This window comes from Bubalus bubalis, chromosome X (genome assembly GCF_019923935.1).
Source record: "Bubalus bubalis isolate 160015118507 breed Murrah chromosome X, NDDB_SH_1, whole genome shotgun sequence".
In the NCBI taxonomy this organism is placed as follows: domain Eukaryota; kingdom Metazoa; phylum Chordata; class Mammalia; order Artiodactyla; family Bovidae; genus Bubalus; species Bubalus bubalis.
The window spans coordinates 54,822,820-54,847,310 of NC_059181.1; the positions used below are offsets into that span (position 1 = coordinate 54,822,820).

Below are 24,491 nucleotides of genomic sequence, written 5' to 3' on the forward strand. Positions count from 1 at the left end.
TTTTTCTTTAATCATCAAAAGTTCCCCTGACCAAAGAGTAGTATAGGAAAAACAAGTCCTGTATTAAGTATTCTAACCATTGACAAAGACGCCTTCCTTGACCCAAACTTATTTTTTAGTAAAGTTGTATATATTTAAGGTATATAACATGATGGTTTGATATAGTCAGGTTCCTCTGAGCTGCCTTCTCAACTAGGCCTCAACCTTGGTCTGCTGCTGCTGCTGCTAAGTCGCTTCAGTTGTGTGCGACCCCATAGACAGCAGCCCACCAGGCTCCCCTGTCCCTGGGATTCTCCAGGAAAGAACACTGGAGTGGGTTGCCATTTCCTTCTCCAATGCATGAAAGTGAAAAGTGAAAGGGAAGTCGCTCAGTTGTGTCTGACTCTTTGCGACTACATGGACTGCAGCCCACCAGGCTCCTCCATCCATGGGATTTTCCAGGCAAGAGTACTGGAGTGGGGTGCCATTGCCTTCTCTGCAACCTTGGCCTAGAAAGAACTATAACCTTCAGCACAAACAATTTCATCCACTCTCTACATTAAGAGACTTGAACAAACACCAGCATAGTTTCTATCAATTCAAGGCCATGTCCGTGGGATGATGATACCAACCTCTTTAAAATGCCTGTCTGAGAAAGTTCAAAAGTGCCAAAAGAATTTACTGTTTATTTCAGCCAAAACCTGACTATAGCCCCCTGATCTTCCTTTTCTCAGAAATTTACATTAGAAAACTTGTGATTGTAAATCTTTTCTCTGTCCCTTTGAAATGTATCCTCTATAACCCAGGAAAATGTTTCTCGAAGGCCTGGGAGTCATCCCTTTGAAATGTAATCATCAAGAAAGACAGGGCCCCTGTCTCCCAGTCTCTATGGAAAGGTAGGAATCTAACTTTGATAAGCACCAGTTAGCAAACACAGATGTCCTGATCACATTGATTAACCTCCCACCACACAGATTTCCCTCATCACTCCTCTGTCCATGGAATATTCCAGGCTAGAATACTGGAGTGGGTAGCTATTTTCTTCTTCAGGGGATCTTCCTGACCCAGGGATCAAACCCACATCTCCTGCATCTCCTGCACTGGCAGGCAGATTCCTTACCACTGCGCCACCAAGATTTTACTTCCTCTAGCACTTCCCAGCATTTTAAAGGCCTTTTGTTTCAGTGGATTGAGCTCTGTTCATCTGAGTTATCTCCCTTACTTCAGTAGCCTGAATAAAATAAGTTTTGCCACCTCAAACAAAGGTCCAGCTCTGTTTGTCTCTGATGCCATGAACTGACAATATAAAAATTGTACAGGAGGGTTAAGACATGTGATTTGAGGTAACAGATGAAAGAAGAAATGAAGGTAGAACCAAGGATTTGAAACTGTGATTTAGGTGTTCATCTTAACTGATTTTTAATTTAGATACATTTGTTCCCATGAGGTTAAGGTGAAGGCTGGTGGAGAAAGGACAAGGAAAAACCAAGATAAGACTTGGGCACAATAAGAGGATTTGGTTACAGGCTAATGCTTCCAAACTGGGGCTAACCTGAAGGCATCTCAAATGGGTGGATATTGCTTTAAGAAACACTGTAGCCAGCAATCTGTCACTGACCATAATGGAAAAGAATAAGTGAGGCTCAGGTCTTTTCATGGGTTGAGGAGTATGTGAAAGGCTGACCCTGACCCAAGTGGATTGGCTTTGGGGGGGTGGCGCTAATTATGTCTCATGAAGAAAGGTTAAAGCTTACTGGACGAAGTAGACACTAGAATCCTAAGGACAAAGTTCCTGACTGTGCTGTCACTGTTCTCCATGGAAACAGTGATGTCATGAAGTATAAGTTCTGGTACCAACTGGCAATCAAGTCTTTAGGAGGGTATGGAGGGTTGAGGAAAGCAGCACCATCTTGAGCCAAACTGAAAGGGTCATCACACCATCCAAATTTAAAAGAAAAAGCCATTCCAATGTCCTACAAGATAGCCTATTCTGATACTACAAAGGTAAGGGCATCTTCTTCCTTCTTTTTGACTAGCTACTGGGATGTCCTAATGGTGAGGTGAAACTACAGAAGGGGCTGAGGCTGCCTCAAATTTTCTTTCATATTTTTATTCAGGATACCCAGAAAGGACTTTAATGTTTCTCTATTTCTACATAAATCCAAAGATTTATTGCCAAAGGGAAATAAGCTATGAAAATTAATACTGTTATGCTCAGAGAGGCTGGTGGTCAATCTGTATATGAAAAATAGACCCCACCACACTGGTAACTAATATGACTAGATGGTACTGGAAGTCTAGGTTGAAAAGGAATGAGAAGGGGGATCTTAAGGCGTTCTGAACATGAAGGGAGGCCTTAAGGATCTGTGAATGTGAAGGGAAGTCTTAAGGAGTTGTGAGTAGGACAAAATATAAAAGAAATATGTGTACTCTTCTGTATAGAACAGAAAAAGATGTGTTGTACAGTAGATAACTTGATATGCTTTTGACATGGAGGGCTACTGAGTTTGCCAGCCTGCCCCGCCTCTGCTGGGTTGCTATGGTTTCAGGCATTATGATTCAACAAACCCTGATGTCACACACCAGGGCAAAAGCAGCAGGCAAGAGCCTGGCTCCCTCAGTCTCATCCAACAGCTGACGGGGGTGGCAGCCAGCTGCACGTGCCCAAGAACTTGGCACTGCCCACTTCCATCTCAAGGGGCCCATCTCCCTTCTAGGTGGCACATTTTCAGCCGAAGTCTAAAATAACTTCATTATCAAGGTAATGAGTTTATAAATTTTATTTTTTACAGTTTTTTTTAGTATCCTGTGAAAGGCTAGCCATCAGAAGATAGTTATTAAAATGTTGAGACTGAGAGAGGCAGAGGAAAGGAGAGAGAGGGAGGGAGGGAGGATGGGAAAGGAGAAAGAGCAGGGAGGAGGGAGGAAGGACGAGAGAGGGAGAAAAGGAGGGAAGGTGGAAGGGAGGAAGAGAAAGAGGAGGAAAGGAGGGAGAGAAAAGTGTGGGAGGTGTCAAGGGGTTTGAAGGAAGTTGGCAGAGTTTATTCTCTCTTTCAAAAGTAAAATTAAACTTTGTCCTATGGGATCAGGGTCTGATCTTCCCTCAGACATTTGTCTCTTAGTTATACTTATTAGACTGAGCGGTCTCAATGTTCAGAAACTTGTTCTATATGTTGAAATCTTTATTCACTTTACTAGTATTGACCTTGGTCTTCTCCAGTGGCCCTATGTGGTATTATAGCTGTTAACCGAAGACGTGGGTTAGACTAGGTTTAGCTAAAATTCAGTTAAAGGGAATGAGGTGAACTTGATTCCCCTACAGTGTGTAGACCCCCTTTTAAATTTGTTTCCCAGGTTGTCATTTTTCCTGACTGGCATTTTCCCAGGTCAATATGATACTCCCTTGGTTTCAAATAGTTGGTGTGGGGAATCTAAATTAAAGAAGACCATGGACTGAGCTAAAAGATTTTGATCTTCAGGTCCAAACATTTCAGAGTGTCCTTCCCCCATGGCTTACCCTATCAGTTCCCAACCTAAAACTTATATGAAACACAGATGGGTTTCAGAAAGCCCTCCAGGGATTCTTTACCAATTCAGTTTCTTAAAATCATATATTAGACTTTAATATTTATTTCATTTCTCTTTCCAGATGTCTGATGATATTGACTGGTTATACAGCCGCAGGGGCGTGTGCAAGGTTAATCTCTACAGCCCAAGAGGACAACAAGATCAGGACCGGAAAGTGGTAAGACACAAAAATGACTCCTACCAAGGAGTGGAAAAGATTAGTGTTTGGGTATAGATATCCTGGAGCCCAGGATAGGCTAATGGATAGTGACCTCTCCAAGGATTCAAGCTCAGTAAGGTCTGTGGGGGATCAATGAGGTCATGGATAACACAGTCACAATTAAAGGACGGGGTGCAAAGGATCGGGGGGGGGGGGCGGTGAGTGATGCAAAGGATCTGGGGGGGGGCAGGCCGGGGAGGGAGGCTGAGGGGAGTGAGGGGTGGTGGTTGCCTAGTTACCAGCCTTCACTACCTCACACCTCTGAAGTCATAATGATGTTGCCTAGCTACCAGTAAGTTGCCCCAAAGTTGGACTCCCTCAGGGGGGCAAAATACTTAATGCTATGTTCCAAAACTAAGAGTGATTTACATAGTACTTCATATTTTTTATCATGTTCAAGCACCACTCATACTGTTATTTAATATGTATTTCTACAATGTTTTTTTTTAATTTATTTATTTTAATTGGAGGCTAATTAAATTACATTATTGTAGTGGTTTTTGCCATACATTCACATGAATCAGCCATGGGTATGTGTGTCCCCCATCCTGAACCCCCCTCCCACCTCCCTCCCCATCCCATCCCTCTAGGTCATCCCAGTGCACCAGCCCTGAGCACCTTACCTCATGCATCGAACCTGGACTGGCGATCTGTTTCACATATGATAATATACATGTTTCATTGGTATTCTCTCAGATCATTCCACCCTAGCCCTCTCCCACAGAGTCCAATAGACTGTTCTATACATCTGTATCTCTTTCACTGTACCGCATATAGGGTTATCATTACTATCTTTCTAAATTCCATATATATGCATTAGTATACTACTCTATTGGTGATTTTCTTTCTGGCTTACTTCACCCTGTATAATAGGCTCCAGTTTCATCCACCTCATTAGAACTGATTCAAATGTATTCTTTTTTTTTTTTTTTTAAACTTTACATAATTGTATTAGTTTTGCCAAATATCAAAATGAATCCGCCACAGGTATACATGTGTTCCCCATCCTGAACCCTCCTCCCTCCTCCCTCCCCATTCCATCCCTCTGGGTCGTCCCAGTGCACCAGCCCCAAGCATCCAGTATCGTGCATCGAACCTGGACTGGCAACTCGTTTCATACATGATATTTTACATGTTTCTATGCCATTCTCCCAAATCTTCCCACCCTCTCCCTCTCCCACAGAGTCCATAAGACCATTCTATACATCAGTGTCTCTTTTGCTGTCTTGTACACAGGGTTATTGTTACCATCTTTCTAAATTCCATATATATGCATTAGTATACTGTATTGGTGTTTTTCTTTCTGGCTTACTTCACTCTGTATAATAGGCTCCAGTTTCATCCACCTCATTAGAACTGATTCAAATGTATTCTTTTTAATGGCTGAGTAATATTCCATTGTGAATATGTACCACAGCTTTCTTATCCATTCTTTTGCTGATGGACATCTAGGTTGCCTCCATGTCCTAGCTATTGTAAACAGTGCTGCGATGAACATTGGGGTACACGTATCTCTTTCAATTCTGGTTTCCTCAGTGCGTATGCCCATTAGTGGGAATGCTGGGTCATATGGCAGTTCTCGGAGAAGGCAATGGCACCCAACTCCAGTACTTTTGCCTGGAAAATCCCATGGATGGAGGAGCCTGGTAGGCTGCAGTCCATGGGGTCACTAGGAGTCGGACATGACTGAGCGACTTCACTTTCACTTTTCACTTTTCACTTTCATGCATTGGAGAAGGAAATGGCAACCCACTCCAGTGTTCTTGCCTGGAGAATCCCAGGGACAGGGGAGCGTGATGGGCTGCCGTCCATGGGGTCACACAGAGTCGGACACGACTGAAGTGACTTAGCACCAGCAGCGGCAGCATGGCAGTTCTATTTCCAGTTTTTTAAGGAATCTCCACACTGTTCTCCATAGTGGTTGTACTAGTTAGCATTCCCACCAACAGTGTAAGAGGGTTCCCTTTTCTCCACACCCTCTCCAGCATTTATTACTTGTAGACTTTTGGATCGCAGCCATTCTGACTGGCGTGAAATGGTACCTCATTGTGGTTTTGATTCGCATTTCTCTGATAATGAGTGATGTTGAGCATCTTTTCATTTCTCTGATAATGAATGATGTTGAGCATCTTTTTATGTGTTTGTTAACCATTTGTATGTCTTCTTTGAAGAAATGTCTGTTCAGTTCTTTGGCCCATTTTTTGATTGGGTTGTTTATTTTCCTGGAATTGAGCTGCAGGAGTTGCTTGCATATTTTTGAGATTAATTTGTCAGTTGCTTCATTTGCTATTATTTTCTCCCATTCTGAAGGCTGTCTTTTCACCTTCCTTATAGTTTCCTTTGCTGTGCAGAGGCTTTTAATTTTAATTAGGTCCCATTTGTTTATTTTTGCTTTTATTTCCACTATTCTGGGAGGTGGGTCATAGAGGATCCTACTGTGATTTATGTCGGAGAGTGTTTTGCCTATGTTCTCCTCTAAGAGTTTTATAGATTCTGGTCTTACATTTAGATCTTTAATCCATTTTGAGTTTATTCTTGAGTATGGTGTTAGAAAGTGATCTAGTTTCATTCTACAAGTGGTTGACCAGTTTTCCCAGCACCACTTGTTAAAGAGATTGTCTTTTCTCCACTGTATATTCTTGCCTCCTTTGTAAAAGATAAGGTGCCCATAGGTGCGTGGATTTATCTCTGGGCTTTCTATTTTGTTCCATTGATCTATATTTGTGTCTTTGTGCCAGTACCATACTGTCTTGATGACTGTGGTTTTGTACTAGAGCCTGAAGTCAGGCAGGTTGATTCCTCCAGTTCCATTCTTCTTTCTCAAGATTGCTTTGGCTATACGAGGTTTTTTGTATTTCCATACGAATTGTGAAATTATTTGTTCTAGCTCTGTGAAAAATACCATTGGTAGCTTGATAGGAATGGCATTGAATCTATAGATTGCTTTGGGTACTATACTTTTTTTCACTATATTGATTCTTCCAATCCATGAACATGGTATATTTCTCCATTTATTAGTGTCCTCTTTGATTTTTTTTTCATCAGTGTTTGATAGTTTTCTATATATAGGTCTTTTGTGTCTTTCCATTCAGTTCAGTTCAGTTCAGTCGCTCAGTCGTGTCTGATTCTTTGCGACCCCATAAATCACAGCATGCCAGGCCTCCCTGTTCATCAGCAATTCCCGGAGTTCACTCAGACTCATGTCCATCGAGTCAGTGATGCCATCCAGCCATCTCATCCTCTGTCGTCCCCTTCTCCTCCTGCCCCTAATCCCTCCCAGCATCAGAGTCTTTTCCAATGAGTCAGCTCTTTGCATGAGGTGGCCAAAGTACTGGAGTTTCAGCTTTAGCATCATTCCTTCCAAAGAAATCCCAGGGCTGATCTCCTTCAGAATGGACTGGTTGGATCTCCTTGTAGTCCAAGGGACTCTCAAGAGCCTTCTCCAATACCACAGTTCAAAAGCATCAATTCTTTGGCCCTCAGCTTTCTTCACAGTCCAACTCTCACATCCATACATGACCACAGGAAAAAACATAGCCTTGACTAGACGGACCTTTGTTGGCAAAGTAATGTCTGTGCTTTTCAATACGCTATCTAGGTTGGTCATAACTTTCCTTCCAAGGAGTAAGCGTCTTTTAATTTCATGGCTGCAGTCACCATCTGCAGTGATTTTGGAGCCCCAAAAAATAAAGTCTGACACTGTTTCCCCTGTTTCCCCATCTATTTCCCATGAAGTGATGGGACCAGATGCCATGATCTTCGTTTTCTGAATGTTGAGCTTTAAGCCAACTTTTTCACTCTCCTCTTTCACTTTCATCAAGAGGCTTTTTAGTTCGTCTTCACTTTCTGCCATAAGGGTGGTGTCATCTGCATATCTGAGGTTATTGATATTTCTCCTGGCAATCTTGATTCCAGCTTGTGCTTCCTCCAGCCCGGCATTTCTCATGATGTGCTCTGCATATAAGTTAAATATGCAGGGTGACAATATGCAGCCTTGATGTACTCCTTTTCCTATTTGCAACCAGTCTGTTGTTCCATGTCCAGTTCCAACTGTTGCTTCCTGACCTGCATACAAATTTCTCAAGAGGCAGGTCAGGTATTCCCATCTCTTTGAGAATTTTCCTCAGTTTATTGTAATCCACACAGTCAAAGGCTTTGGCATAGTCAATAAAGCAGAAATAGATGTTTTTCTGGAACTCTCTGGCTTTTTCGATGATCCAGCGGATGTTGGCAATTTGACCTCTGGTTCCTCTGCCTTTTCTAAAACCAGCTTGAACATCTGGAAGTTCATGGTTCACGTGTTGCTGAAGCCTGGCTTGGAGAATTTTGAGCATTACTTTACTAGCGTGTGAGATGAGTGCAATTGTGCGGTAGTTTGAGCATTCTTTGGCATTGCCTTTCTTTGGGATTGGAATGAAAACTGACCATTTCCAGTCCTGTGGCCACTGCTGAGTTTTCCAAACTTGCTGGCATATTGAGTGCAGCACTTTCACAGCATCATCTTTCAGGATTTGGAATAGCTCAACTGGAATTCCATCACCTCCACTAGCTTTGTTTGTAGGGATGCTTCCTAAGGTCCACTTGACTTCACATTCCAGGATATCTGGCTCTAGGTCAGTGATCACACCATCATGATTATCTGGGTCGTGAAGATCTTTTTTGTACAGTTCTTCTGTGTAGTCTTGCCACCTCTTTTTAATATCTTCTGCCCCTGTTAGGTCCACACCATTTCTGTCCTTTATCGAGCCCATCTTTGCATGAAATGTTCCCTTGGTATCTCTAATTTTCTTGAAGAGATCTCTAGTCTTTCCCATTCTGTTGTTTTCCTCTATTTCTTTGCATTGATCGCTGAGGAAGGCTTTCTTATCTCTCCTTGCTCTTCTTTCGAACTCTGCATTCAGAGGCTTATATCTTTCCTTTTCTCCTTTGCTTTTCGCTTCTCTTCTTTTCACAGCTATTTGTAAGGCCTCCCCAAACAACCATTTTTCTTTTTTGCTTTCTTTTTTCCATGGGGATGGTCTTAATCCCTGTCTCCTGTACAATGTCATGATCCTCAGTCCATAGTTCATCAGGCAGTCTATCAGATCTAGTCCCTTAAATCAATTTTCACTTCCACTGTAAAATCATAAGGTATTTGATTTAGGTCATACCTGAATGGTCTAGTGGTTTTCCCTACTTTCTTCAATTTCAGTCTGAATTTGGCAATAAGGAGTTCATGATCTGAGCCACAGTCAGCTCCTGGTCTTGTTTTTGCTGACTGTATAGAGCTTCTCCATCTTTGGCTGCAAAGAATATAATCAATCTGATTTCGGTGTTGACCATCTGGTGATGTCCATGTGTAGAGTCTTCTCTTATGTTGTTGAAAGAGGGTGTTTGCTATGACCAGTGCATTTTTTTGGCAAAACTCTATTAGTCTTTGCCATGCTTCATTCTGTATTCCAAGGCCAAATTTGCCTGTTACTCCAGGTGTTTCTTGAGTTCCTACTTTTGCATTCCAGTCCCCTATAATGAAAAGCACATCTTTCTTGGGTGTTAGTTCTAAAAGGTCTTATAGGTCTTCATAGAACCGTTCAACTTCAGCTTCTTCAGCATTACCAGTTGGGGCATAGACCTGGATTACTGTGATATTGAATGGTTTGCCCTGGTAACGAACAGAGATCATTCTGTCATTTTTGAGATTGCATCCAAGTACTGCATTTCGAACTCTTTTGTTGACCATGATGGCTACTCCATTTCTTCTGAGGGATTCCTGCCCGCAGTAGTAGATATAATGGTCATCTGAGTTAAATTCACCCATTCCAGTCCATTTTAGTTCGCTGATTCCTAGAATGTCGACATTCACTCTCACCATCTCTTCTTTGACCACATCCAATTTGCCTTGATTCATGGACCTGACATTCCAGGTTCCTATGCAATATTGCTCTTTACAGCATCAGACCTTGCTACTATCACCATGTTTCTTTAGGTAGATATATTTCTGCTGTTAAGTCACTTCAGTCGCGGCCGACCCTGTGCGACCCCATAGATGGCAGCCCACCAGGCTCACCCATCCCTGGGATTCTCCAGGCAAGAACACTGGAGTGGGTTGCCATTTCCTTCTCCAATGCATGAAAGTGAAAAGTGAAAGTGAAGTCGCTCAGTTGTGTCCGACTCTTAGCGACCCCATGGATTGCAGGCCACCAGGCTTCTCCATCCATGGGATTTCCCAGGCAAGAGTACTGGAGTGGGGTGCCATTGCCTTCTCCAAGATATATTCCTAAGTATTTTATTCTTTTCGTTGCAATGGTGAATGGAATTGTTTCCTTAATTTCTCTTTCTATTTTCTCATTATTAATGTATAGGAATGCAAGGGATTTCTGTGTGTTGATTTTATATCCTACAGCTTTACTATATTCATTGATTAGCTCTAGTAATTTTCTGGTGGAGTCTTTAGGGTTTTCTATGTAGAGGATCATGTCATCTGCAAACAGTGAGAGTTTTACTTCTTCTTTTCCAATTTGGATTCCTTTTATTTCTTTTTCTGCTCTGATTGCTGTGGCCAAAACTTCCAAAACTATGTTGGATAGCCGTGGTGAATTTGGGTACCCTTTTCTTGTTCCTGACTTCAGGGGAAATGGTTTCAATTTTTTACCATTGAGAATAGTGTTTGCTGTGGGTTTGTCATATATAGCTTTTATTATGTTGAGGTATGTTCCTTCTATTCCCGCTTTCTGGAGAGGTTTTTTTTTTTTTTATCATAAATGGATGTTGAATTTTGTCAAAGGCTTTCTCTGCATCTATTGAGATAATCATATGGCTTTTATATTCCAATTTGTTAATGTGGTGTATTACATTGATTGAATTGCGGATATTGAAGAATCCTTGCATCCCTGGGATAAAGCCCACTTGGTCATGATGTATGATCTTTTTAATGTGTTGTTGGATTCTGATTGCTAAAATTTTGTTAAGGATTTTTGCATCTATGTTCATCAGTGATATTGGCCTGTAGTTTTCTTTTTTTGTGGCATCTTTGTCAAGTTTTGGTATTAGGGTGATGGTGGCCTCATAGAATGAGTTTGGAAGTTTACCTTCCTCTGCGATTTTCTGGAAGAGTTTGAGTAGGGTAGGTGTTAGCTCTTCTCTAAATTTTTGGTAGAATTCAGCTGTGAAGCTGTCTGGACCTGGGCTTTTGTTTGCTGGAAATTTCTGATTACAGTTTCAATTTCCGTGCTTGTGATGGGTCTGTTAAGATTTTCTATTTCTTCCTGGTTCAGTTTTGGAAAGTTGTACTTTTCTAAGAATTTGTCCATTTCTTCCAAGTTGTCCATTTTATTGGCATATAATTGCTGATAGTAGTCTCTTATGATCCTTTGTATTTCTGTGTTGTCTGTTGTGATCTCTCCATTTTTATTTCTGATTTTATTGATTCGATTTTTCTCCCTTTGTTTCTTGATGAGTCTGGCTAATGGTTTGTCAATTTAATTTATCTTCTCAAAGAACCAGCTTTTGGCTTTGTTGATTTTTGCTATGGTCTTTTGTTTCTTTTGCATTTATTTCTGCCCTAATTTTTAAGATTTCTTTCCTTCTACTAACCCTGGGGTTCTTCATTTCTTCCTTTTCTAGTTGCTTTATGTGTAGAGTTAGGTTATTTATTTGACTTTTTTCTTGTTTCTTGAGGTATGCCTGTATTGCTATGAACCTTCCCCTTAGCACTGCTTTTACAGTGTCCCACAGGTTTTGGGTTGTTGTGTTTTCATTTTCATTTGTTTGTATGCATATTTTGATTTCTTTTTTGATTTCTTCTGTGATTTGTTGGATTCAGCAGCATATTGTTCCTCCATATGTTGAAATTTTTAATAGTTTTTCTCCTTGTAATTGACATCTAATCTTACTGCATTGTGGTCGGAAAAGATGCTTGGAATGATTTCAGTTTTTTTTAATTTACCAAGGCTAGATTTATGGCCCAGGATGTGATCTATCCTGGAGAAGGTTCTGTGTGCACTTGAGAAAAAGGTGAAATTCATTGTTTTGGGGTGAAATGTCCTATAGATATCAGTTAGGTCTAACTGGTCCATTGTATCATTTAAGGCTTGTGTTTCCTTGTTAATTTTCTGTTTAGTTGATCTATCCATAGGTTTGAGTGGGGTATTAAAGTCTCCCACTATTATTGTGTTATTGTTAAATTCCCCTTTCATACTTGTTAGCATTTGCCTTATATATTGTGGTGCTCCTATGTTGTGTGCATATATAATTGTTATATCTTCTTCTTGGATTGATCCTTTGATTATTATGTAGTGTTCTTCTTTGTCCCTTTACACAGCCTTTGTTTTAAAGTCTATTTTATCTGGTATGAGTATTGCTACTCCTGCTTATTTTTTTTTTTTTTTTGGTCTCCATTTGTATCAAATATCTTTTTCCAGCCCTTCACTTTCAGTCTGTATGTGTCCCTTGTTTTGAGGTGGGTCTCTTTTAGACAGCATATATAGGGGTCTTGTTTTTTTTTATCCATTCAGCCAGTCTTTGTCTTTTGGTTAGGCCATTCAACCCATTTACATTTAAGGTAATTATTGATAAGTATGATCCTGTTGCCATTTACTTTGTTGTTTTGGGTTTGAGTTTATACACCCCTTCTGTGTTTCCTGTCTAGAGAAGATCCTTTAGCATTTGTTGAAGAGCTGGTTCAGTGGTGCTAAATTCTCTCAGCTTTTGCTTGTCTGTAAAGCTTTTGATTTCTCCTTCATATTTGAATGAGATCCTTTCTAGGTACAGCAATTTGGGTTGCCGGTTTTTCTCTTTCATCACTTTAAGTATCATTCCCTTCTGGCCTGAAGTGTTTCTATTGAAAGATCAGCTGTTATCTTTATGGGAATCCCCTTGTGTGTTATTTGTTGTTTTTCCCTTGCTGCTTCTAATATTTGTTCTTTGTGCTTAATCTTTGTTAATTTGATTAATATGTGTCTTGGGGTGTTTCACCTTGGGTTTATCCTGTTTGGGACTCTCTGGGTTTCTTGGACTTGGGTGACTATTTCCTTCCTCATTTTAGGGAAGTTTTCAACTATTATCTCCTCAAGTATTTTCTCATGGCCTTTCTTTTTGTCTTCTTCTTCTGGGACTCCTATGATTGGAATGTTGGGGCATTTAACATTGTCCCAGAGGTCCCTGGGGTTGTCCTCATTTCTTTTAATTCTTTTTTCTTTTTTTCCTCTCTACTTCATTTATTTCTACCATTCTATCTTCTACCTCATTTATCCTGTCTTCTGCCTTCGTTATTCTACTGTTGGTTCCCTCCAGAGTGTTTTTGATCTCATTTATTGCATTATTCATTATTGATTGGCTCTTTTTTATTTCTTCTAGGTCCTTGTTAAACCTTTCTTGCATCTTTTCAATCCTTGTCTCCGGGCTATTTATCTGTAACTCCATTTTGTTTTCAAGATTTTGGATCATTTTTACTATTATTCTGAATTCTTTTTCAGGTAGACTCCCTATCTCGTCCTCTTTTGTTTTGTTTGGTTTGGTGGGCATTTATCCTGTTCCTTTACCTGCTTAGTATTTCTCTGCCTTTTCATCTTGATTAGATTGCTGTGTTTGGGGGTGGTCTTTCTGTATTCTGGCGGTTTGTGGTTTCCCTTTATTGTTGAGGTTCCTCCCTGAGGGTGGGGTTGGAACAGAGGCTTGTCAAGGTTTCCTGGTTAGGGAAGCTTGCATCAGTGTTCTGGTGGGTGGAGCTGGACTTCTTCTCTCTGGAGTGCAATAAAGTGTCCAGTAGTGAGTTTTGAGATGTCTATGGATTTGGTGTGACTTTGGGCAGCCTGTATACTGAAGCTCAGGGCTATGTTCCTGTGTTGCTAGAGAATTTGCATGGCATGTCTTGCTCTGGAATTTGTTGGCTCTTGAGTGGTTCTTGGTTTCAGAGTAGGTCTGGAGGCTTTTGGATGATCTCTTATTGATTAATGTTCCCTGGAGTCGGGAGTTCTCTGGTGTTTTCAGGTTTGGGGTTTAAGCCTCATGCCTCTGGTTTTCAGTCTTGTTCTTACAGTAGCCTCAAGACTTCTCCATCCATACAGCACCAATGATAAAACATCTAGGTTAATGGTGAAAAGATTCTCCACAGTGAGGGACATCCAGAGAGGTTCACAGAGTTACATGGAGAAGAGAAGAGGGAGGAGGCAGATGGAGGTGACCAGGAGGAGAAGAGGGGGAATCAAAAGGGGAGAGAACAATCTAGCCAGTAATCAATTCCCTATGTGCTCTCCACAATCTGGAACCCTCTGAGAGGTTCATGGAGTTACATAGAGAAGGGAAGAGGGAGGAAGGAGATAGAGGTGACTAGGAGGAGAAAAGGGGGAATCAAAAGGTGAGAGACAGATCTAGGTAATAATCAGTTTCCTAAGTGTTCTCCACAGCCTGGAACACCCACAGAGATTCACAAGGTTGGGTAGAGAAGAGAAGAGGGAGGGAAGAGATAGAAATAACCTGGGGGAGAAAAAGGAGAGTCAAAAGGGGAAGAGAGCAATCAAGCCAGTAATCACACTCCTAAGTAAAAACGGGTACTCAAGATTGGATTCTTAAAGGTTCAAATTTGATAACAAATACCACAAAGCAAAGATTAAAAATTTAAAGTAGAGGTTATACTCTCAAAAGTACAATATTAAAAAAAAATAAGACAATATCACAAAAATTATAAAAAATATATATGAAGTTTGCTTTAAAAATAGGGTCTTTTTTTCTCTTTTGCAAGGTAATAGTAGATTATAAAAATGAAAATTAAAGGAGTAATAGAGGACTTAAAATTTTTAAAAATTTTTTAATTAAAAAATGATAATAGTAAAAATATATCTAGAAATTTCTCTGGAGCTGTTGTGGGCAGTGTGGGGTCAGTTCTGTTTCAGATAGTTCCTGTTCCAGCTTATACTTCTCAAGGTCTATAGGCCCCTTCCTATGTAGTCAGTGCTAACTACAGGGTTTTAATCTGTTGCACCTGTCACTTCCAAGATGATCCCCTCTGTTTATTTTGGCTTCTTCTGTTTGCAGGTCTCTTTAGTGTCTAATTTCCGCCCTGACACAAGGGGGTGAAGGTGGTCACTTATTTAGGCTCACTTGTTCAGTTGTGCTGTGGGGAGGGAGGAACACTGCAAACAAATATCACTGGCATGTGTGGGGAGTGCTCACAGTGTCTCGGCCACACTGGGTTTGCGCCTGCTCACAGCGTATGTGCTTTTCCAGTCTACACTGCTAAGGCTTTAGGTTGCTCTGCAGTGGAACTGTCTGAAGCAGGCCCTGGGTTGCGTGCACTTCCCAGGTCTTAGTTGCTCAGGTTCAGGTTCTTGGGTACCCCACAAAGGCACAGACTTGGTTGGGCCTGCATTTTGTTCCCTTCCCAAGTCCGAGTAGCTCAGGCAACCAGGTGCTTGGCGAGTGCACTCTCCCCAGGTGCAGTGCGTCTTATCGCCTCCCTGGTCCCAGCAGCTGGATTTCCTGGGTGGCAGTGGGCGCACCCTCTCAGGTGTGCTGTGTGTATCTTCTGGGGAGCTGATCTCTGGCTACAATCCTCCTGGCGGATGTTAACCATCCAGAATCCCAGGAAGTCTTGGTTACTGGAAGCCTGCTTGCAGTTTGGTAGAGGATGCCATCTTTAGGGCAGAGTTTGCCCCTTTCCAGCTCTGGCTGCTGCCCACCTGTCTCCCTGCCTCCAGCGGGGGATGGGCCAGTCCACAGCCGGCTAGCTCTTCCCTGGTATTCGCTCAGTCCTTTGTTCTCCTTTCGAAGACAATGGGCTGCCTTTCTGGGTGCCTGGTGTCCTCTGCCAGCGTTCAGAGGTTGTTTTGTGGAATTTGCTCAGCGTTCAAATGGTCTTGCAATGAATTTTTTGGGGAGAAAGTGGTCTCTCCGTCCTATATTCCTCCACCATCTTAGGACTGCCTCCTCTACAATGTTTTAAAAATTGACTTACATTTAAAAATTACCATCACTCTAAACACTGTTATCCATAATATGATAGATTTGATATTCTAGTGTGTATTTTCCTAATGAATAACAATTAAAAATTACCTATTAAACACAAAAATTTTTATCCATGGGCCACCTAAAATCTATGTTATCAATAGTAAAAACACCACATTTTGGCAACAGTAGAAAGTGCTCCAAACTGGGAGCCAGTTATAATACAAGTTATACCTTTGAATTTACGTCAGTTGGGCAAATCATCTCTCTTTTTGGTTTTCTCAGTAAATGTGGGTGCTGTATTTTGAACTCTCTCTCTTTCACAAGTAAGTATTCTCACTTAGGAAATGTAGTAACGTTAAGATTCTATCTGCCTAATAAAAATTATTTGTCTGTTGTTTATTGCATACTTAACTATATCCAGGCACTCTCCTAAAAGCTTTACACACACTATCTCAATCAATTCTCACAAGAACTGATAAGGTAGGTGCTACTATCATCTTCTAGGGAAATTAACGCCTTTTCTCTGGAATTTTTCTGAATTAACCCTCCTATTTGATGCAGATATGCTTTGTCGATGTGTCTACCCTGAGCATGGAAGATAAAGATTCTAAGGTGGGTACCCTCCCCTCCCCTCAGAGTTGGAATGGGCAGGAAGCTGCCAAGAAGGGTTATCAGTGACAGCATGAGAAAGGAAAGGTTGTGGCAGAGGGGGGAAAGGTGGAGGGGACTCAGGTGGGAAGCCATCATTCTTGCTTTGAAGTAGTAGCCTAGGGGGGCAGATTGAAAAAATCTCAAAAAAGAAACTTTTCACAAGAATCTTATCTCTTAATTCCATAGGATGCTGCTGGTTGTAGTTCAGAATGTGACTTAAACCTGGAGACTCTAGAAGAAAAAGAAATTATTGTGATCAAGGATACTGAGAAGCAAGACCAGTCTAAGGTATAGACAGCCCCTGAGTCTAGCCTTTCTCATTCCCAGAGCTCAGTGCTGAATCTGAGGGCTCTGGTTCAGAGATAGTAAGAGAACTATTGTCAAACAGACTCAAAATTTTAATACTATGGCATTCTAGAGAACACATGCCTAAGTTCAGAGTCATGGTAAGTTCAATGCCCACAGTAAGTTCACAGTATCTCACAATGACACTAATCAGAGAGGCTCAGAATGTCCTTTCTTGATTTCAAGTAGCTCCTGCAAATAGAATCTTGCTGTGCTTTTCTTAACAAAGACACGGGCTTATAAGCAAGATCGTTTGCAATGTTCTTTGTTGGTTTGTAATGGACTTGTGTGTCTCACATTGCCCAGTGTCCAAAACAATAGAGAAGATATGGAGAAGAAGGAATCCACAACAATCAAACACTGTAGTTGCCTGGTCTCCACCCTGTTGTCTAAGAGATTACCCAGGCTAGTGGGTACCATAACGTTTGAATCAATTACATTTGCACACCACTATCACATATGGAATTTTTTTGTTTTTGTGTAAATATCCCAAATTACACCTGATAAGCTGGTTTGGGGTAGGCATTAGCACACATGATAATTCTCACAGTCCTAGAAGCCTAGAGTAGCTGATAATTGGAACAAGATATCTGGTTTCAGTGCAAAAGAGTTAAATATTCCTTGTACTGTGTTCCTAGGCTCATATTATGATCAGAAACATCATTTCTGACCACAGATGCCTTTGAAGCATTTTTTACATGTATTATGATGAAAGTGGACTCTAAGGAAGGGAAAACCAGTTATAAAATATTCTCCAAAGGGTTTTGGGTTCAGTTAGGGGTGGCCAACTTCACTCTGGGGTCTTAATAGAAGGATACACCTGGTGTTTGTTTTAAAAAGAGGAGCCCATATTTATAACACACAATGCAGGTCTCCTTGATTGTAACTTAAGCTACATGTGACAGTGACAAGCATATTAAGAGACACACTGATATACGTGCATATTTTTACATTCACACATATGTACTGAATATTCATATTACCATGCACATGCTGGCCTATACAGATGACATAATACAATGAGTATGATGTCAGTACATTATGACACACGCTTACACACAGTGATATCACACATGTGCACTGACATACATGTGCACACATACACACAGGCACATTTTCACACACAATATCGACTGACACATTCACACTCATGAGTTGATATAATAATGTGTATATACACACAACAGAGACACTGACACATTTTTGACATATACTGTGATAAATTCACATACTCAAATGAAATTGACAAATATATTGATAACACTTATATGTAGTTAAATGTACAAATGTATATACCCTAAGCTTTTGTCACTGCCACTTGTGCTTGAATGTGTATTAATGTATATAATTGTATGATATGTGCCCATGAAAATTCTAAAGGCCAAATCCTTAATCTGTGCAACTTCAGAGATATATTTTCTAAATAGGGGAATGAAGTACCTATCCAAACTCTTATGGATGGGTGTTGTTCTTTTTTTAGATGGAGGGGTCAGTGTGCCTTTTCAAACAAGCTCCTTCTGATCCTTTAAGTGTCTTCAGCTGGCTTCTGAATGATCTTCAAAAGTATGCCCTAGGTTTCCAACATGCACTGAGCCCTTCAGCCTCCAGTTGTAAACATAAAATAGGCGAGACAGAGGGAAAATGTCAACAATTGTCTTCTGGGAAGTGCTACAGCATCTATGCTGATCACCTGAACATGGATTGTGTGAACAATGAACCTCAGAGCCTACCTCTGGAAATGACAGCAGCCAAAAACACCAACAATAACCAGAGTCCTTCTACTCCTCCAGGCAAATCTCCTAGTAATCAGAGGGCAGTTATCTCCCCTGATGGAGAATGTTCTATGGATGATCTCTCCTTCTATGTCAATCGATTATCTTCTCTGGTAATCCAGATGGCCCGTAAGGAAATCAAGGAGAAATTAGAAAATGGGAGCAAATGTCTTCATCATTCGATCTATCCACCCAGTGGGGACAAAGGGAAAAACAGCCCTCGCAGTGCTGTGAGCAAGATCGCTTCTGAAATGGCCCATGATGCTGTAGAAGTGACCTCTGCAGAAATGCAGGGCACTGGGGAGGAGTGTAGGGGTGGTGGTCGAAAAACCTTTCTGTATAGTGAAGTATCCAACAAGAACAAAGGTGGAGACAAACAAATGTGCCAAAGAGACAGCAAAGAATTTGCAGAATCCATCAGCAAAGGACTCATGGTTTATGCCAATCAAGTGGCATCTGATATGATGGTTTCTGTTATGAAGACCTTGAAACTTCATAGCTCTGGGAAACCAATTCCAGCTTGTGTGGTCCTGAAGAGGGTGCTATTGAAACATACCAAAGAAATTGTGTCAGATTTGATTGATTCCTGCATGAAGAACCTACATAACATCACTGGGGTCCTGATGACTGACTCAGACTTTGTCTCAACTATCAAGAGGAATCTGTTCAACCATGGGAAACAAAATGCTGCTGATATCATGGAGGCTATGCTGAGACGTTTGGTCAGTGCTCTTCTTGGTGAAAAAAAGGAAACTAAATCTCAGTGTTTGTCATATACATCCTTGAAAGCCGGGTCCCATGATACCAAGCGCAAAAACCAAAGTCTTGAATTTTCAACTATGAAGGCTGAGATGAAAGGAAAGGACAAGTGCAAGTTGAAACAAGAGGAATGCAAGTCTTTGACCAGTGCTGAGAAAGTCAGTGAACATATCCTCAAGGAGAGCCTGACTATGTGGAACCAAAAGCAGTGTAATCAAGGCAAGATGCCTAGCAAAACCTGTCCCCATAAGGAGGAGAAGAGAGAGAAGATCAGCCCTTCCACAGATTCACTGGCAAAGGACTTGATTGTCTCTGCCCTTACGCTGATCCAGTACCATCTGACCCAGCAGGCCAAGGGCAAAGAGGCATGTGAAGATGACTGTCCACCTGGTACCACGAGCTATATGACCCAGAGTGTCCAATATGAAAAGTGCGGAGGTAGCCAAAGTGCCAAGGCACTTTCAATGAAACATCTAGAAACTCATGGAGCACCTGGACCATCCACCTCTCTGAAGGACAATCAACATCTGGATTCCCAGAAGCTGGATATGTCAAACATGGTTCTATCACTTATTCAAAAACTGCTTAATGAGAGCCCCTTCAACTGTGAAGATCTTTGTGAAGGTGAGAACAAACATTCCGAGATCAGGACAAACAAATCAACCTCCATGTTCAAGAAGTCTGACAGAGAGGAAGAACAAGGCCAGGACAATCAAGAAGTTGACTTTGTCAGTGGGATGAAGCAAGTGAACCGACGATTTATAGATCAGCTGGTAGAATCTGTGATGAAGCTGTGCCTTATCATGGCTAACTATAGCAACGACAAGGCAGCCCTCACTGATTTGGAAGAACAAGCATCCTCATCCAACAACTCTAATTTTTACCAGACCAGTGGCCCCAGATGTAGTTACAAAGCTGGGATGTCTCAGAGCTACCAAGACTCTCGTGGACCTGAAGTCATCGTCAATAATCAATGCTCAACAAGCAGCTTGCAAAAGCAGCTCCAAGCTGTCCTGCAGTGGATTGCAGCCTCACAATTCAATGTACCCATGCTCTACTTCATGGAAGACGATGATGGACAACTGGAGAAGGTAAGTGATAGCGACACAACAAGGAACAAGAAGAAAGGGGGCTGGAATGGGTAGGGGCAGGGAGGTAGTACTGTACTCAGAGCAGTCCATTCTTTTTTTCAGTCTATCTTTTCAGCCTTTAATCCAAGAATCATAGGCAGAAAGATGGGTGGGGTGTAGGTGACTTTCTCCCTCTGGGTCCTGGCTTTAAAAGCATCACATGATTCAAGCTATCTCTGCTCTCGCACAGCTTCCTGAAGTTTCAGCTAAGGCAGCAGAGAAGGGGTACAGCGTAGGAGATCTTCTTCAAGAGGTCATGAAGTTTGCCAAGGAACGACAACTGGATGAAGCCGTGGGAAACATGGCTAGAAAACAACTGCTAGACTGGCTGCTCGCTAACCTGTGAGCCAACAACTCCTTTGCCTCCTCTCCCTCTCCGTTTACTTCCCGCCCCCAGCAGCATTCCATCCCAGCTGGAACACCCCCTACCATCAAGCCAGTGAACTGCACTCTACATGATTGTATTTTCCAATACATCAGCAGTTGGACTGTGCAAATACAGGGTGTCCCAACAAGCTGGGAAAGAAAATGAATAAAAAAAAAATTAAAAAAAAATGGTGCCAGTGTTTTCTTTGTCAGATATATCTAAGGCAATTGGGTCCAGTTTCAAGGAATGGTGATACAGTATTGGACTTGTGTCCATATCTCACCCTGGTTTATTTTCTAAGCAACCAAGACAGGGGTATAACCCATGTCCAAGTTCCTAAGTCATTTGGCTTATCCAAATCTCAGTCCACAAGTTATTTAGAGGTTTGCCACCATGGCCTCCCTGTTCTTCCTGAATTATGCAGATAACTTGATAATCCCCCTTATAATCCCAAGAATGCAGATTTCTTGGTCACTTTTAAGAGTTTGAAGATAGGAGCCTAGATGAAAAACAAACTTCAGAAAGCATATTACTCACGCACACACATACACTCCCAGGGTCCACTACACATGGTTAAACACCACCCAGAACTACATCAGGATCCAATCCTTCCCCACACACAAAGCTTCCTTATAAGTCATTTCCTTCAACTGATGAGATTTCCTTGTTTTCCAGCAGTTTGAAAAAAATTTGCAGAGAACAAAGCTATAGAATGATAAATTCTTCACAGCCACCCTATGTGAATCTCAATATCTCCTTTGAGACTAGCACTAAATTCCTAGATTTCTTGTATACTTCTCAGAAGTCCATCACAATGCTATAATTCATTACAAATCAGATCAAGACAGTGTTTCCAGCCCTGTGGTCCTCTGTTGGCTAGTTTGCATCATTCTGGACTCAAAAGTTAAAGCTTTGGACTCTTACTTAGTTTCATGGCCTTAGAATCATCTAGGCAGACTCTGAGTCTTTTTATTTACCTGTAAAATGTAGACAGGGCTTCCCAGATGGCTCAGACAGTAAAAGAATCTGCCGAGTGTACAGAAGACTGGGGTTCAATCCCTGGGCCAGGAAGATCCCCTGGAGAAGGAGATGGCAACCCACTCCAGTGTTCTTGCCTGGAGAATCCCATGGACAGAGGAGCCTGGCAGGCTATAGTCCATAGGGTTGCAAAGAGTCGGCCATGACTGAGAGACTAACACACACACACACACACACACACACAAAACGTAGACAAAGTTACCTTCCCTGTTTAAAGATTAAACTACAGGAATAGATGTGATGATGCTCTGTAAAAAGATTTTTTTTTTTTCTGATGAAGCAAGAGACTGTTGAGAAGGGTTGCCTGGGCAGAGAGCAGAAGGGTAAGGGAACCTAGGAAGACTGCTCTGCCACATGGCTCACAGTCTCCAGTTTTATGGTGATGGGATTAGTTTCTGGGTTGTCTCGGACAAATCATTCTGACTCAGGGTCCTTCCTGATAGCGCATGCATTGCTCAGCCAAGATGGATGCCAGCAAGAATTCTGGGAGGTCAGTAGGACATGTGGCATCTCCTTTTGACCTTTCCCAAATTCTTCCAGTTGATGGTGGCTGCTTAGTTCAGTGTTCCTTACCAAGACTTCCTGTTGAAAGTAACTCATGCAGACGGTTACTACGGTACCTGGCCAGGGCAGATGATTTGAGTCAGTTTCCCCTCACAACTCCCCCGGAGATACTTTATACTCAAGATATGTGAAAGTCAATCAGTCATGTTCAACTCTTTGTGACCCCATGGATTATATAGTCCATGGAAATTCTCCAGACCAGAATACTGGAGTTGTTGTAGGAAGGGGGACCCCTTCCAGGGCCTGAAACTGGGCTCTTGTCTAACACTCGGAAATGAATTGTCTGAGGAGACACATATGCTGACAAAGCAAGAGATTTTATTGGGAAAGAGTGTCTGGGTGGAGAGCAGTAGGGTAAGGGAACCCAGGAGAACTGCTCTGCCATGTGGCTCACAGTCTCAAGTTTTATGGTGATAGGATTAGTTTCTGGGTTATCTTTAGCCAATCATTCTGGCTCAGAGTCCTTCCTGGTGGTGCAGGACTTGTTCAGCCAAGATGGATGCCAGCAAGAAGGACTCTGGGAGGTGGTCAGACATGTGGTATCTCCTTTTGACCTTTCCAGAACTCTTCCGGTTGGTGGTGGCTTATTAGTTCCCTGTTCCTTACCAGGACCTCCTGTTGTGTAAAACAACTCATGCAAATGGTTACTATTGTGTCTGGCCAGGGTGGCGGTTTAAGTCAGTGTGCTTCCCCTAACAGAGTGGGTAGCCTTTCCCTTCTCCAGGGATCGAATCCAGGTCTCCCACATTGCGGGCAGATTCTTTACCAGCTGAGCCATAAGGGAAGCCCTATACTCAAGATACTTCTTGGGAATTGGGGCAGAGGGCTGGTTCTTCTGTAATTACTTTCAGCTGACAGTGGGCATACGTAGTCCTGCCTAGTAGAGCAGAAGTCTCTCTCCACCTGACTTAAACAGAGGTATTCTGTGCTTAAAACCAACATTCACCTCATAGTAACAATTTAGCCTGAAACTGTTGGACCCTGTCAGAGATGAAACAGACAGGGGCCAAACAGGAGGCCTAACAGAATGGTCATCACTGGGCCCCAGAAAAGGAAGGCAAAATTTGGCATGAGGTGTGACTTGGCATGGTGTGACTTTCTTCTGAATGATTGGTGGTGAAGTAATAGGGTGGTGGTGGTAGTTTAGTCACTAAGTCATGTCCGACTCTTGGACTATAGCCCACCAGGCTCCTCTATCCATGGGATTTTCCAGGCACGAATACTGGAGTGGTTTGCCATTTCCTTCTCCAGTGGATCTTATGGTGTTCCAGGAATCTAGCATTCAGCTTGAAGTTTCCATCCTCCACCTGGGTGGGGTCCCAGTTCTACACAACTCAAAGATATTGTTATACATATTCCTTGATTATGAACTAGGATCCTGCCCCAAGGCTGTAACACCACTTGACTGCTCCTCCCCTGTTTCTGTATCCCCTCCCTTCTCTGATTAGCAACTGTTTGAATCTGGCCTTTGGAACTCAGGGAAGGTCAGGATGTTGAATGAAGCCCATATCCTACCAAAAAAAATGGGGACACAGAAAGGATTTGTAGTCCAGAGCCCCAGAGTCTTGCTCAGTTTTAATTCAGGGAACTGGGCAACTATGGCTCTGGCAACTTCCTGTCAAGATGGAGCATGCTGCTAAGTCGCTTCAGTCGTGTCCGACTCTGTGCGACCCCATAGACGGCAGCCCACCAGGCTCCCCCGTCCCTGGGATTCTCCAGGCAAGAACACTGGAGTGGATTGCCATTGCCTTCTCCATGGAGAAGATGGAGCATAGTGCTGGCTCAATTTGGAGAACAGGCATTGAACTGAAAGTATTTCTGATTTCCAAGTGCTGGATCTGAGTCTTGTATGATTAAAATCTCAATCCCTTGACTGTGATTGTGGTGTAACAGACCAAATTACAAATAGTTGGAAGAATAACAAGTGGAATTTTAATAGACAAATTTCATTTCTTTTCAGGAGAATAAGCTTGAAACCCAGTCTGGACCTGGCACTTTGGGGAGACTTGTAGCCAGGTAGCCAGTTGTCTAGTCTTATGAGTAGGTTTTAACTTTTAATGGAGTATTAACATATAGATTATAGGTGCTATGGGTTCACAAAGAGTCAGACAAGGCTTAGGATGAAACCACCACCACAAACAGGATCTATTAGTTATCATACATCTCTCTTCTTTCTG

At 42.0% G+C, this 24,491-nt stretch overlaps 1 protein-coding gene across 3 annotated transcripts; it reads left to right on the top strand.

Annotated features, from left to right (window-relative positions):
* Nucleotides 1–1,857: 1,857 nt before the first annotated feature.
* AKAP4 (A-kinase anchoring protein 4) lies at nt 1,858–20,900 on the top strand. 3 transcript variants are annotated; one of them, XM_006059479.3, is made up of 6 exons: nt 1,858–1,983; nt 3,629–3,724; nt 16,250–16,300; nt 16,526–16,627; nt 18,165–20,306; nt 20,536–20,899. In XM_006059479.3, exons 1-6 carry the CDS (start codon nt 1,948–1,950, stop codon nt 20,689–20,691), a joined length of 2,583 nt encoding a protein of 860 aa, XP_006059541.3. In that variant the 5' UTR covers nt 1,858–1,947; the 3' UTR covers nt 20,692–20,899. The 3 variants fall into 3 exon arrangements, with proteins under 3 accessions (XP_006059541.3, XP_006059540.2, XP_044792797.1); XM_006059478.3 differs by lacking the exon at nt 1,858–1,983 and adding an exon at nt 2,589–2,740 and having other exon boundaries at nt 20,536–20,898; XM_044936862.1 differs by lacking the exons at nt 1,858–1,983; nt 3,629–3,724 and adding exons at nt 15,659–16,011; nt 16,110–16,168 and having other exon boundaries at nt 20,536–20,900.
* The last annotated feature ends 3,591 nt before the right edge of the window (nt 20,901–24,491 follow it).